Genomic DNA, 15,055 nt, shown 5'->3' with positions numbered 1-15,055 from the left:
AGGAGTGGTCTATTAAGGCTGTGAATAAGCTGAAGGATTGTTTTGGAACAACTGACTGGGATATTCTCTCTGAACCCAATGCTAAGGATAATGACAATGTCAAAGACTGTGTGGACAATGTTGTGCCATGTGAAACTGTGTGTTGCTTTGCAAACAACAAACCTGGAAACCCAGTTGACCTAAAGGCCCTGTTGAAGAAAAAGAAGGTGATATGGACTCTCTGAGGAGAGTGCAGAGGGAGCTGAAGGTGAGAAATAAGAGTAAAGAGCACTACATAAGGAAGATGGAAAGCAGTCTTCAGAAGGGCATGGTTAAAGAGGTATGGAATGGGATGAGGATCTTGACTGGACATTATATACAATCTCTGCCTGAGACTACAGAAGGTTCTGATCTTTTGGAAGACCTCACGTGTTGTTCCAGTACCAAAGATCAAGAATCTCACAGAACTGATTGATTATAGACCTATGGCACTGACATCACACCTGATGAAAACAATAGCCAGGCTGGTTCTTGGTCACTTTAAAACACGGGTAGTGGGTGAAGAGTTGGACTCTCACTACAGGTTGCATATCGTCAGGATGTGGGGGTGGAAGATGCTATGGTTTTTATGTTGCAAAAAGCTTATTCTCACCTGGAGAGGGCTAGGAGTATGATGAAAGTCATGTTTTTGCCTTTTCTAGCACCATTAATATCATCCAACCTCTCTTATTGAGGGACAGGTTGTGTGCAGTGCAGGTTAACACTGCCCTGATTACCAGGATTTCAAACTATATGACTAGCTGGCAGCAGTACATGAGATTAGGGAACTGTGTGTCAGACAGTCATTAGCAGCATGAGTGCTCCATAGTGGACTGTCCTTGCACTATTCCTTTTCACTTTTTACACCTGTAATTTCAGGTATGATTCCAAGATGTGTCACTTTCAAATTTTTGTGGATGACACCTCTATTGTTGACTGTATTAGTGAAGGGAAGGAGGAAGAAAACAGAAGCCACTTGAGTAGGTTTTTGGAGTGGTGTCATCATAACCATCTCCAACTAAACCTCAAGAAAACAAAGGAGCTGTTGGTGGACTTTCAGAAGAAGAAGTCATCTCCGGCTCCTGTCAGCATCCAGGGTGAAGAAATTGAGATAGCTGAAACTAGTACCTTGGTGTTTACCTGAATGATAAGCTGGGATGGGGGCAGAATCTGAACACTTTGTACAAGAAGGACCAGAGACTTTTTTATTTTTTTGAGGAGACGGAGGTTATTCGGTATGAGTGGCCTGCTGCTCAGAACTTTCTATGAGTCTGTGGTATTCAGTGCCATCTTTTATACTGTCGTGTGTTGGGGCAGGAGTATCACAGCCAAGGATATTAACAGACTGAACAAGATCATGAGAAAGGCCAGTTCAGTCCTTGGGGTTAAACTGGACTCTCTGGAGGTGATAGTAGAGAGGAGGGTGCTGGGAAAGGTGTCATTAATTATGAAGATCCCCTCCCATCCACTCTATTAATTGCTGAAGGGCCAAAAGAGTGCAATGAGCAGCAGACTGCTCCTCCCCTGCTACAGGAGGGTATGTTTTAGAAGGTCTTTTCTTTCCGAGGCTATCAGACTATACAACTCTGGGCTTTAATTCATGTGACTTTGCTGGGTTATTTAATTAACTGCATGTATGGGATAGCAGACTCTGTAATCACTGGTACTTTATCCATCACCAGACACATTATTCATAGTTACTGATCATCTTATGTATCCTATTTATTGCATATATTACAATACTTAGGCAGCAGTGTGGTGTAGTGGTTAAGGCTTTGGACCTAAAACCCTGAGATTATGGGTTCTAATCCTGCTATTGACATGTATGAGCATGTAACTTGACCTGCCTGTGCTCCGATTGGAAAACCAAAACATATGTAACCAATTGTATCATAAACATTGTTAGATGCCCTTGATTAAGGTGTCAGCCAAATAAATACATGTAAATACTGTGATTTATTACAGTGGATTACTATTTATGGTATTTTATAGTTTTTATTTTTCTGATCTGTTTCATTTTATTATTTCAATAGGTGTTTTAGTTTTTTAATCTGTATGTACTTGTTTCACTTTTGCTGTGCGCTGCTATAACACCTAAATTTCCCTTCGGGGATTAATAAAGTGTTATCTTAACTTATCTTATCTTATAAAGGATAATATCATCCTGGGCTACAAGTTTTATATTATTTATGTGTCCATTCCAACTTTCTTCTCTGACAATTTCTATCCAGTAACTGAAAAATACTGCTTAAAATAAATAGAAAAAATGTAAATGTGTTATTACATCTGTACTATTGAACTAATAAATTCCAACATAATTCCAAATATTATTTAATTGCTTTGTAGCAACATGAATTTAAAATCTGGTTTGTCAGAGACCTTTCTTAGGTTTGTAACATTTGCTATTGTAAGTTTTATCTGATTTATATTTGCACTATTAGCAGATTAAAAAACTTAATAAAAAGCAGTACTCAATGGATAAGTCTAATATCAAATTTGACTAAAATATGGTGGCTTAATTTACCAAATCTGCCCCTTTCTTTCTTTTTTTTTCATTTGTCGAAACTTTAATTTCCTATGTGAAATCAAACATATTTGTTTTACATTAATAGACTGTTTCAGATGTTCTATAAAACAGCCATTGTTGTACTGTTTCAAAGTAACTTATACGACTGATAAGACTAATTCATAATTAAAATATTAACTGGACCTGCAGTTTAACTGGTAGATTGCATTATGTTTGCCAACGTACCTTTGAAATAAATGACATATGCTTTCATTACATTCGTCACACATAAAGGGTTACACACATGAACTTTAGTTTGGATTGTAAAACCAAAACCAATGACACAAATTTAGAGTTTGCATATTCATATTTAGCAACTACGTATGCAATTTTTGCCCCTACCATTAACCAGAATAAAATACAGTGTTTTGAAGCCCTAAATACATTTTATTTTGATATTAACAAATAGAGTAGCTCATGTCATTGCCAGAGTAGACAAATTAAACAGCCACTTATTCAGAAACTTGCCTTGAGTTTTACTTGCTATAACTGTTTTTAGCAGTGCCAGTGGGCACTGTCCTATATCCATAACAGCAGCTGCATGTAAGGTTTCCCCCGCAACTTGAACTGTATAAATTAGCTGGAAAGTGAAAGGATGTTATAACAGAAATATGTAGAAGAACCATGGTTATTATAGTTAACGAAAACTAAAATCAAAACTGAAACTATTATTAAAAGAACATTTTCATGAACTAAAATAAAATAATTAACAAACTGAAATGAAAAACTAAAACTAAACAAAACTATTAAAGTAGCTGGAAAGAATAACTAAAATAAAATAATTTTATTAAAATAATTGCAGTTTTTGAATGCTGTTAGTTTTCAACCCTTATAACTTTTAACTCTAAAACTGAAAGTCACCCATCACGAGCTGCCCAAACATGTTCATCCCATGAATGACGGCTGGTGAATTAGGGATGGTGTTCACACAGCATTTGCAATAGCACAGCAAGCTGAATACGTACGTGAAGCATGTGGAATAGAAAGTGATTTACGTGCCTCCTTTCATTGCACCTGTTATATATCAAGGTGTAATTCAAACGGCTGAAATTGGAATGTGCTGGTCAACAGAAACTTTACTGTATGAACAGAAAAATCACGAGTGAGTAATGTTTCAGTTTATTTCTCAGGTGTCTGGTTTTTGTTGACAGAAATTCACCTGTCACTTCGCACTCAAAGTATACAAAGTATAGAGAAAGTGTATTATTCATAAAAATAATTTGACCTTGAGATTTTGATTAATCTTGACATTTTAGACCTCTCCGAGTCCGAAAATACTGTTTTTTTTAGAATTATGTGTGTGGGTGTGTGTGTGTAAACCGATAATTCAAAAACGCAACTAGATAGATGAATGAAATTTGGCATGTGGTTGTTACACCAAAATTGTAGATCTGTATTAACTTTTGGGCCAAATCTATCAACCGGAAGTGGTACTTTATCTGAACGCATACTCTATTTTTTTTTTATTCATGTAGCTGCAGAGTCCAATTAATTCAACTTTACTTTTATAATAATTGTTCAATTGTTTTTCTTTGTTTCCCTCAATACAGCTAGGTGGGGTCTGCACACTGATTCAAGCCTAAGACTCCTGTTCTTCCTAAGCCCCTGTGATTTTCATGGTCACGCTTGTTAGAACACAGTAGATTCTGTTTACTGATTTTTTATATCTTTTCAGGCCTGCAGGTGGCAAAATTCTGTCAATAAATTGTTTGTGCCTGAGATCAATATGGCTGGTAGAAAATAACAAAGCCCAGTATTTGAGATTTTTGAATGCAATATCAAAGACATTCATTATAAGCACATTGTCATTGAAGCAGGATATGGTGTGTGCTGTAGACATTTAAAGTAAAACAACTCTCACCCCTTAAAATTCACCTTAGTTTCATTACAAATTGGCCCATTCTAGGAAAAAAAAGGAAAAGAAAAAAAGTGGCAACAGTAATTATAGATTTGTTCAGCACAAATGACGTAGAAAATATTTAAAAAATTATAAAATTGTTCGTATTCAGTTCAGGTTTTGATCATGCTTGTTTTTATCAGACAAAACAAAACCAAATAGTAAACTGTGTTGAGTAGTGTAGTAAGCTTCTACTAACATTAAACTCATATTATATCCAAACCCGTTATGTGCACAGTTCTGTCTCATTGTGACACAAAAACTAACCTCCATAGTAGCTCTTTAACCGTGCCATAATTACTAAAACTAAAACTGAAACTAATATATACAGTGTATAAAACAGAAATGTCTTTGTAAAATAAAAACTAAATTAAAACTAAAAATACACGATGAAGGAAAATTAAAATGAAACTGAATTTTCAAGTAAAGTCAGAAAAAATATAGAAATAAAAGCTAATATAAAAAGGCAAAACTATAATAACCTTGAGAAGTACGTGATGCAAAGCCTCCATTTCATTTTGGGGAATTTCTACGGTAAGGTATTAAAACGTGATTTATCTCACCATTAACTTCGCTTACAACTTTATAACACAACAAGTTGAATTCAAATCTGAATTGTCATAACAAAAAAATTTATTTCTGAACTAACTAGATAATGAGATAAAAGTGGCAATAACAAAAGCATTTTGGTTTTTTTTCAAATAATAATAAACATAATTCCTGCAATCACACACCGAAATTATCCGGTCTCAAACAAAAAACATTTCCAGATATTAATTCTGCTATTTTTCGCTTTTACGTGTTAAAGCGGTGCTTAATCATCACCACTGTGAGGAATTTTTGTACGTATTATATATGCATAATATGTACTGTTATGCCATTTGGAATAATTCCTCTACTTGCTGTCACACATGAATGCAGTATTGACTTTCACTCAGTACTATCACAATTGTATACAAGCAAATACAGTAATCCCTCGCTATATCGCGCTTTGACTTTCGCGGTTTCGCTCTAGCGCGGATTTTATATGAAAGCATAACTAAATATATAACGCTGATTTTTGCTGCTTCTGGTTCTATGGACAATGTGTCTTTTTACTTCCTGTACATGATTCCTCAGTTGGTTTGCCCAGTTGATTTCATACAAGGGACGCTATTGGCGGATGACTGAGAAGCTAACCAATCAGAGTAGGCATTTAAGTTCTCCTGACTGAGAAGCTAACCAATCAGAGCACGCAGTTTAATTCCTGTTTGCTGAATGCAGTGTTAACCAGGAAGTCTCGTTTCGCTCATTCAGCATCAACGTCTTTCACTGTGTAAAGAGTTGTGCTCTTTTGTGTTTATCTTTGTGCATAGTCAAGCCCTTCATTATGGCTCTAAAACGATCTGCTACTGCTTCAGGTGCCGTGCCCAAGTGCAAACGGAAGATGTTAATGATTGCCGAAAAGGAAAACGTTTTGGATTTGTTGAAGGCTACGACTCTTTTTATTTAAAAAGTAGGAAAGGAATATAAGATCTACGGCAGCAGTGTCCTTTTAACCAGGGTGCAAAACAAGTTGTAAGTGGATGTAATAAGGCAGTAGTCTGGATGGAATCTGCTTTAGGGATTTGGATTGAAGACTGCCAGAAGAAGAACAACGGCAGTGCTACACAATCGCCTGAAGTGGCTCCTTTAAGGGCTGTAACGCTCTCCTTTGGTGTGCAGTAAAATAAAACTCATTGTTATCGGACAAGTCATCGTGTCATTGTTGGTGAGTAACCATAATGAATTTTCTACTTACAGTACTTAGTACATGTACGTACGTTTAGTGTCACTGTACACACACATTTACTGTATACTATTTTTGTTGCATTGTACGTATTTATTGCTGGTGGCATGTCTATCGTAATGGCTGTAACATGTGATATCGGAGACACTCAATATCTTTAAAATAATATTTAGGTTTTACTGTATATAAACAGTGTGTTTATATACATAATTTCAATGAATCTTACCTAATATCTAAGAGAATACAAAGGGCTTATGCTGTATAACTCTGCGGGGAATATTTATAAACAGTGTGGGAGAGTTTATAAGGGCTTAAAAAATATAAAAATAACCATAGAAACATATGGTTTCTACTTCGCGGATTTTCACCTATCGCGGGGGGGTCTGGAACGCAATCCCCAAGATGGAGGAGGGATTACTGTACTATGAACGTTTTCAGAACATTGGTATAGACTTAAGGTAAGTATCGGTTTTTGTGACATTCCTAGACAGAACAGGAGCCAGTTGATAGCAATGTTAAACTGGTTCAGTGAATTACAAAATAACAGTATGTTTGAAACTGTTTAATTCATCTGTATTGATAGAGGACCTAACAGACATAGCAGCAGTACCAGCATTAGCAATTGGTTGCATAAATTAAGCATTTATGGTGTTCAAAGAGTATGCAACCATACATGAAGTTTTGCGCAACACTCACTTAATTTATCCCAGATTAAGGTAGGGCTTTGCAGCAGGGCATTCATCTTATTCAAATAACAAACAAAATAAAAATATTGAAGTTAGATGGTAATGCTGACATTTTCTGAGTGGATTTGTGGCATGGTATAAGGGACAGTTGTGGTTGATTTTTTTTTATCAAAATAAACATTTTTAACAAACAGTGCACAATTTAATTTGAAAAGTGCAAAACACATCACTACCACCAACAGTGTACAGAATATGCAGAATTACCCACTACTTTTAGTTTAAACAAATGGTGCTTAAAAAATCAATCACAACACAAACTGCAATCAGACATTTTAAATAACCTAAGCACTAGATAGGTGCTCCATGGCAGGAAGACCTGCATATTTACTTTGTCTAGTTTTAAGGAATCTTTCTAGAATGGCAATGATTAAACATGCTTAACTTGTTTTCGCAGGGATAGCTGATGGCTCAAATGCTCATGTACATTACATCTTACTATTTTTGATACTTGAGAAGTCTATTTTGATTCTGTAAATACAGTATTTCACATGTTTGTTGCTTATACATTCTTATAATAGCAGTACAGATGAAATGTATGGTACTCTTCGTTTAAGAAGCTCACAAAAAGATGTATTTTTGAGAGGAGAATTAACTGTCTTAGAGGATATTGCTGCTTCTTCTTCATGTAGTATGAAATGATACCCATCATGAGTGGTGCTCTTTTTTATTATTTTTAGCTCATGTCACTAATGAGGGAACATCTTTTTTTCAAGGCAGTTGTGCCTAAACACTAGTATGGGCAGAAACTGCTTAACCATTGCTCAAAAAACAGTATCCAATGATATGAATTATCTGAGCACTGGAAAGATTACAGTATTTCTGCATAACTTAAGTTTGTCTGGAACACTCCATATAGGTAGTATCATAATGGTCAAGGCTGTAGTGATGCTTAGAAGTATATTCTGATTCAGATTTCACTGCAGCGAGGCAGTTAAACATCTCATGCCAGAGGCCTTCTTACGCTCATCTGAAATTTGTGATTACACACAAAATATATTTCTTAAAAAATTACAGCATGTTATGTTATACAGCATATTGCATAAGGCATTCCTTGTAATTCTGTAATTTTACTTTATATTCATTTTATATACAGCAAAAATAGAAATGTTGACCTCCCCATAGCAATAGAGTGCATCCATAGTTAAATATTCATCGTGAAAAATTAACAAACAGGCAAACCTCATCTTCAAAACAGTGATTAGCTGTTGAAATTTATAGGACTTTATAAAATTCCTTTAAATAATATCTGTATTGAGCCATAAATGTGAAATAACACCTAACCAGTTTTACCTTCACGGTTGTACAAGTGGTTGAACCAAAATTCCACAGACTTCATACTGCAAATGGAATGGACAGGATTATGATTGATGTAGGATATTTAAAACAGCATTTTTTTATTTCATTTTTAACAATATATAAATATATTGAAAAACAATAAAAACACATTTCAGTAAGAATCTAAATTTGCTTTTCTAAATGACCCTCAATGGCCTGTTTGAATGAAACATGACACACTTTACCAAGAAGCTTTACATGTAAGCAAGGTATTAATAAATCATGTGACTATTGGAATTTAGAAACATAACATGTTCTGTACCTTCTTTCAAACATTAACAATAACATCCATTTTGGTCTTCATAAAGTAACAACAAAGAAAGAGGTTAATATTAAACATGGAATTTGTAAACACTGCACTGACAAAATCAAGTACTCTGGCACACTTCAAACCAGGACACTCTCCAGCACTAGATGATAAGAGCACTTTAAGGTTGACATATACTGATGTTGCAAATCATTATATGCCCAAACTGAGGTAATCAAATAGAAGGTGGAGGAACCTTAGCTGAAATCACATTTAGCTACAGTGTTTGCAAATGCAATACCATTTCTTGACACCTATAACAATGCTGATAAGTTAATAAAAACAGTACCTAGACAGGAGTATTTTTAGTAGAAAGAAACAAATGATTCGATTTCTTAAGAACAAAAAGATAAGAACAAAAATATTTAATAAACCATAATGAATTAATTTTATGTGTTTAAGAAACAATAAACACACATTATTTTAATATTTATGAAATTGAATAAGTCTTATAAATCAAATACCTCTAAACCTAGGCCTTTTATTGTGAAAAATATTTTGAAAAATTACAGTCTAAATTACAAATAATGTTATTTACCAGACAGAAACAAGAGATTATATTTGAAAATAACCACATTTGTATTTTCCCTAGTTTTCTCACACTCAACAGCTGCTAAACGTGCTGCTTTTTACATTAAACAGCGCATATGGAAAGCCGAGATCAGATACAGCCTCTTGTCTCCTGCCAAACTGAAAGTGGACATTCAAAGCAAGCTCTACATTTTTACCTCTATGGAGGAAGCAGACAAAGAGCTACAAAAACTGATCCCAGCACTTTTTTGAAATACGATTGTGAGTCGCATTCTATCATGGCATGGCAAAGAAGATCTTACCGGCTGTTTAATCTACTTGCAATGATACTGGTACTATAACTATTAGTGCTGGGCAGCAATTAAAATTTTTAATCATGATTAATCGCATGATTGTCAGTGACTGATAGTGGTTAATTGCAGACAATCACAACAATCCCATTGTTATGTGCAAAATTCAATAATGAACTCAAAAGTAGTGTATTGCACGTATATGGTTTGCAAACACTTTAAACAAAAAAGGTGGTTTTAAACAGCAGTATTTTCTTTTGTCTGGGCATTAATGTTTTATCTAGTTTGTTATAGAAAAACAAATTACCCTCAGAGACCAGAGCCACAATCACTACATTATAACAGGCACCTTCAAAGCAACAGCGAGTTAACATTTTTAAATCTGATTTCTTTTTTATCTGAACAGATACCAGAAGAAACATTTTCTTTTATCATGGAGCAGCATAAACAGTCTATGTTCAGTAGCAACTCTTTGAAGTCTAATATTTTTTCCAAAAAATTCCATTTTTCTGAAAAGCGCACCAAGAAATGGTTTCACACATAGATCTACATAAAACGTCTGTTGCTGCCTGTTATGCCTGCTGTTGGCCCCTATTTGCAGTTTGTGGCAGCAGCGGTTGTGCGGGGGGTGGCTCGATGGCCAGTAGGAATGCATGGTGGGCTGGCTGCCTGGCTGTCTTTGTGAGACAGGTCCGCAGGGGTGGCAGTTGCAGTGAGATGCACTATGGTTTGTACCTCTTGTCATTGTGTCTGTCCTACCAGGCAAACACTGCCATATGTGCATCAGCTACACAACATGTTCAGCACCACAATCAGCTGGGGACTGATCAGCTGATGCCGGTACCTCACTTTCGTTTTCGATCTACATCTCCAGATCACTTGCATCAAAATCAGAGTCCAAAAAAATTAGAGTCTGATTCAGCAATAACATGAAAAAAGTCATCCACGGATTATTTTGCTTTGAGCATTCACTTTGGTATCTCTCTACATGCCATTTTAGAAGCTGTTTGCTACTCATGGACGAGCAGGGAATTGAGGTCAAATCAACAAAGCTAACTTTCCTTCTACCAAAAGTGTATTGAAAAGTGCTGTAGCAAGAAGATCACTTATCACTATTGATTGCTAACGAGACTGAGGCTTTCAAAATAATAACAAAAACTGCATTAACTCACGATAAATGTCAGTGTTAATTAATTAATGCGTTAACGTGATAATAACAAGTTAATTTGCCCAGCCCTAGTAATTATACATTCTTTTCCCTTCTCGGCCACTTTTTGTTTATGCTTATATAATTACAATTATATGCGTATATGTATGTGTAAAAAATTTTTAAAAATTTTTTTTTTTTGAAGGAGACTGTTTAACATCATACCCTTGGTTTACTGTATTATGGCTCACTATGCTTATTCAGGGCTACTTGTTAACATCATTCCCTGGGTTTATTATCTCAAGATTGTTAACGATTATATTTTATGCTTACAGTATTTGGACTAGATATCTCAGTTTTAATCCTCATATGCTGCTACTGGGGGACTTTTTTGTTTTGGATGTGCTCTGTCTCTAGGTATGTCACAGGACTGTGACTTTGTGAAGTGTGGTCCAGCCTCACGTGCGGAGGCAAAATGGGTGGAACGGGGACTTGGGGGGGTCAGAAAGAGAGCAAGGACTTCAACAGACAATTTGTCTATATGCAGATGATATGGTATTGTATATATCAGAGCCACAAAATACTGTGCCTGCAGTCCTAACAGCACTAAGAGAATTTCAAAAGATTTATGGTCTCAAAATTAATTTGAACAAAAGTGTGTTCTTTTCAGTGAATTCTCAAGCACACAATATTATATTGGACACCTTTACTTTTATCATTGCAGATTAATTTAAATAAAAGGGGTAAAAATCACAAGTAAACATAAAGCTCTTTATCAGCAAAATTTTCCCATCTGTATGGAAAGAATTAAGCAAGACTTGCATAGATGGTCTACCCTTCATCTCACTTTAGCTGGAGGAATTAACATTGTTAAGATGAATATCCTTCCTAGCCTTCTTTTTTTACTTCAAAACATTCCAATATAAATCAATAAATAATTTTTTTAAGTAAATTAGATTCAACCATAACCTCATTTATTTGGAATTCAAAACATCCATGTATCCAAAGGCCTAATGTGGAAGATGGCATGGCTCTACCTAACTTTCAATTTTATTACTGGGCAGCAAATATAAAAGCTATAAAAACCTGGACATTGACACAAATAGATGAACATACACAGGCTTGGTTGGCAATAGAAATAAAATCCTGCAGTACTTCTTTATATTCCTTGCTTTGTACCCCAATACATGCAAGTTATCAGAAATATACTAATAACTCAATTGTGCTTCACTCACTCAGAATATGGAACCAAAGTAGGAAGTATTTTAAGATAGATAAGCATTTATCTGTGGCACCTCTGCACAAGAACTACCTTTTTCCACCCTCTCAAATGTAAACAGTTTTGAATGTCTGGAAAACATTCGGGATTAAATCACTTAGAGATCTGTATATAGACAACGTCTTTGCATCCTATGAACAATCACACTCCAAATGTAACATTCCAGCAACACATTTCTTTCACTACCTTCAAATTAGAAACTTGCCTAACCTGCCAAATTTTCCTCATGTCCCACTTACCTCTACGCTGGAAAAATTATTGATCAGTCTTGAGGATTCAGACAGCATCTCATTAATACATAAAACCATTTTACAGTCCCTCCCTTTCAAAGATCCAAGAGTACAGTGGGTAAAAGGATCTCTTACTCAACATCTCAGAAAAGGAGTGGAATGTAGCAATGCACAGAATTCACTAGAGCTCAATATGTGCAAAGCATACACTTATACAACTTAACATTAAATACCGAGCACATCTGTTTTATTTAAAATTGTCCAAAATGTTTCCAGGGCAAGATCCAACCTGCGAACATTGCTATAAAGTTCCAGCCTCACTAGGCCACATGTTTTGGACGTGCAACAAATTAACATCATTCTGGACCAATATCTTTACATGCCTTTAATAAAATCAATAAAATCTAAAAAAAAAATAAAGATTCAGCATTATTATAATTCTTGGCAAATTAAATACATTTCTAGCTCAAGTAAGCTTTCAAATGTTATGGTTAAGTTTATTTTAATGTCGTTAGCATTATGTTTACCCACAAGAAAAACAAGCCAAAAAGGTGGAATTTTTTTCTACAAGAAAAATGTTATGTTTAACAGAAACATGTAAATACAGTACCAAAACATCAACACATATACTTTCCCGAGCATTTTTTGGGCTTAACACTTTTCACCCAAACCAAAGAGGTTAACATGAGTACTGCACAGAAATAACCATTTTTACATAGATTATGGATCAGTCCTGTTTTCTTATATATAAGACTTCACCAGTACACAGTAATGACAGAAAATTTACTGCTAAAGTAGCCAGCTTTTTTGGAACGTGTTGCAGGCATCAAATTCAAAATGAGTAAAGATTTGCAAATCAAAAATAAAGTTTATCAGTTTGAAAATTAGATATCTTGTCTTCGTAGTGTATTAAATTGAATATACGTTGAAAAGGATTTGCAAATCATTGTATTCTATTTTTATTTATGTTTTACACAACGTCCTAACTTCATTGGAATTGGGGTTGTAATTGCGATGTGCTGCCATTCATGTAAATCATCAACGTTCCTAACTTATACTTCCTCCTCCACTATACACAGTACTTCGGCTACTCCATCCAGCTCCTTACTCAGGCTATACTTCGCTGTCACATTCTACCACTGGAACCCTTGGACCTCATGACCTTGTGACACACTTGCTTAACACTAAAATTACCAAAGACAACGAAAAAACTCGTAAATCCGGCCCACCTTAAATCCCTTCGCACCTCTCCATCAGCCTCTTTTGTCTTCTAAATGTGTTGATAAGCCCAAGCAGCAAGCTATACCATCACCCCCACTGCCTCACAACGGGTAAGAAGTTCTCCCAGTTCCTGCCTTGACTGATTATCTGGGAGTGAGCTACCCAGAATTGTAATGGGAAATAATTTGATGTGTGTTTTGTGTCTAAAACAATCTGTGTAAACACATTGTTAAAACAGAAACATTTTTCATGTTTTAGTAAGAAATAACAAAATGTAGACATGAACTGTATAATGTGTGAAGGCCAATTATCAAATAAACACTTTCACAAAAGGTGCAAGTACAATACTACAGCTTCTGTGGTGTAGCAGTAAGATCTACTTACTTATAATCCGGAGGTTGTGAGTTCGAAACTGGCTTTACTGTTTTGAGTAGTGAGCTGCTCTTATTGTTAATATTATACAGTAAAAACATACATTTGATTTGTGCCTGTAAGAGCCGGTGTAAATTTATAGTACTTGTAAAAGTTAGTACTTTTTTTTCATTTTTATTCTCTCAGTCATGATCACGATACAACACCCACACCCCGCCCCAAATCTGATGTGGTTACTTTTTATCTGAAACTGGGAATAACTGTAGATTTGAGTGGTGTTTTTTGAGACAATGGAACTGGAAATTCTCTGATCTGGATGGATAAAAGCTGACACACAAACGCTGGTGAATTGGCCTTCTTCGTTTCTCACCGTCACTTGAATTTTTTTTTCAGTTTTATTGAGTGTTGGTGCTCATGCTGAATTAGTATGCACTTTATGGTCCATGATATCAAAGCCGCACTGACAAAAAACAGAGACATAGGTATATATGATATTTGGAATAACTCATTTTATGACCTGTACAGTATATTTCGGAAAACATTGTGGCACTGATGCAACATTACTCATATTCATTCTCATGCCTTTTTACGCTTGTAATCAGTGACCACATTTTTTTTTTTCACTTTTGGGTGCATGGGGTGTTTCTTTTGTACTCCAGGACATGCAGAAGAAAGAATAGTACAGGGAGGTCAGTTCCGCGCTATATGCAATCATCAGATTCAAATGATAACAGTTCCCACACACCCAAGGACTGTCCTTTCTACATTTACAACATGTGTACCTGTTGCAATGTACACACTTCTCTCTGTGCTGTGGTTACTATTAAACTGAAGGGGCTTGGGAAGCGGCGGTCTTGGAACAGAAGCTTGTTCAATGTTACATCCTCTTATGCTTTATCCATCACCTTTTCTTGTAAGAAGTTACGACAAAGCTCCTCTGCAAGGTGAACCAAGAACACTCTTCTTTTCTCAGTGGCCCTCTTGAATGCCTTGCACAGTACATGTGCGTTGATCGCCGCCAGGTCTTGTTATAGCACAAGCAACTAGCCACCTGCATGCTCTTGCTTGTACTGAATAAGCTCACGCCTTCTGGTGTAAAAATTTAAAACTATAAAGTGTGGGAGCCAATCTTATTATAAAGGGCAGACTATTCCATAATTTATGACCAGCCACCACAAAAGAACAATTGCCCCTCAGCTTAAACTGTGTGCGTGGGACAATAAACAATAGCTGATCTAACAATCTCAGCTGCCTGACTGACAAATATGGAACAATAAACAACATGATCAGCTAAATACGGTAGAGCAGACCCATGTAGGGGTTTAAAAACAAACACTAAAATCTTAAA

The 15,055-nt window shown here is 35.6% G+C and overlaps 1 protein-coding gene across 2 annotated transcripts in view; it reads right to left on the bottom strand.

Annotated features, from left to right (window-relative positions):
* The window catches only part of rusc2 (RUN and SH3 domain containing 2), a 347,767-nt gene that overhangs the window by 49,495 nt on the left and 283,217 nt on the right, over positions 1-15,055 (bottom strand). For both annotated transcript variants that reach the window (XM_039759148.1, XM_039759149.1), the window contains one exon: positions 8,286-8,332. In XM_039759148.1, coding sequence (XP_039615082.1) covers positions 8,286-8,332 — 47 coding nt within the window. The remainder of the gene's footprint in view (positions 1-8,285; positions 8,333-15,055) is intronic.

Source organism: Polypterus senegalus, chromosome 7 (assembly GCF_016835505.1).
Source record: "Polypterus senegalus isolate Bchr_013 chromosome 7, ASM1683550v1, whole genome shotgun sequence".
Classification (NCBI taxonomy): Eukaryota; Metazoa; Chordata; class Cladistia; order Polypteriformes; family Polypteridae; genus Polypterus; species Polypterus senegalus.
Note: the sequence above shows the minus strand (reverse complement) of the source record. Positions and strands in the feature narration are given on the sequence as shown.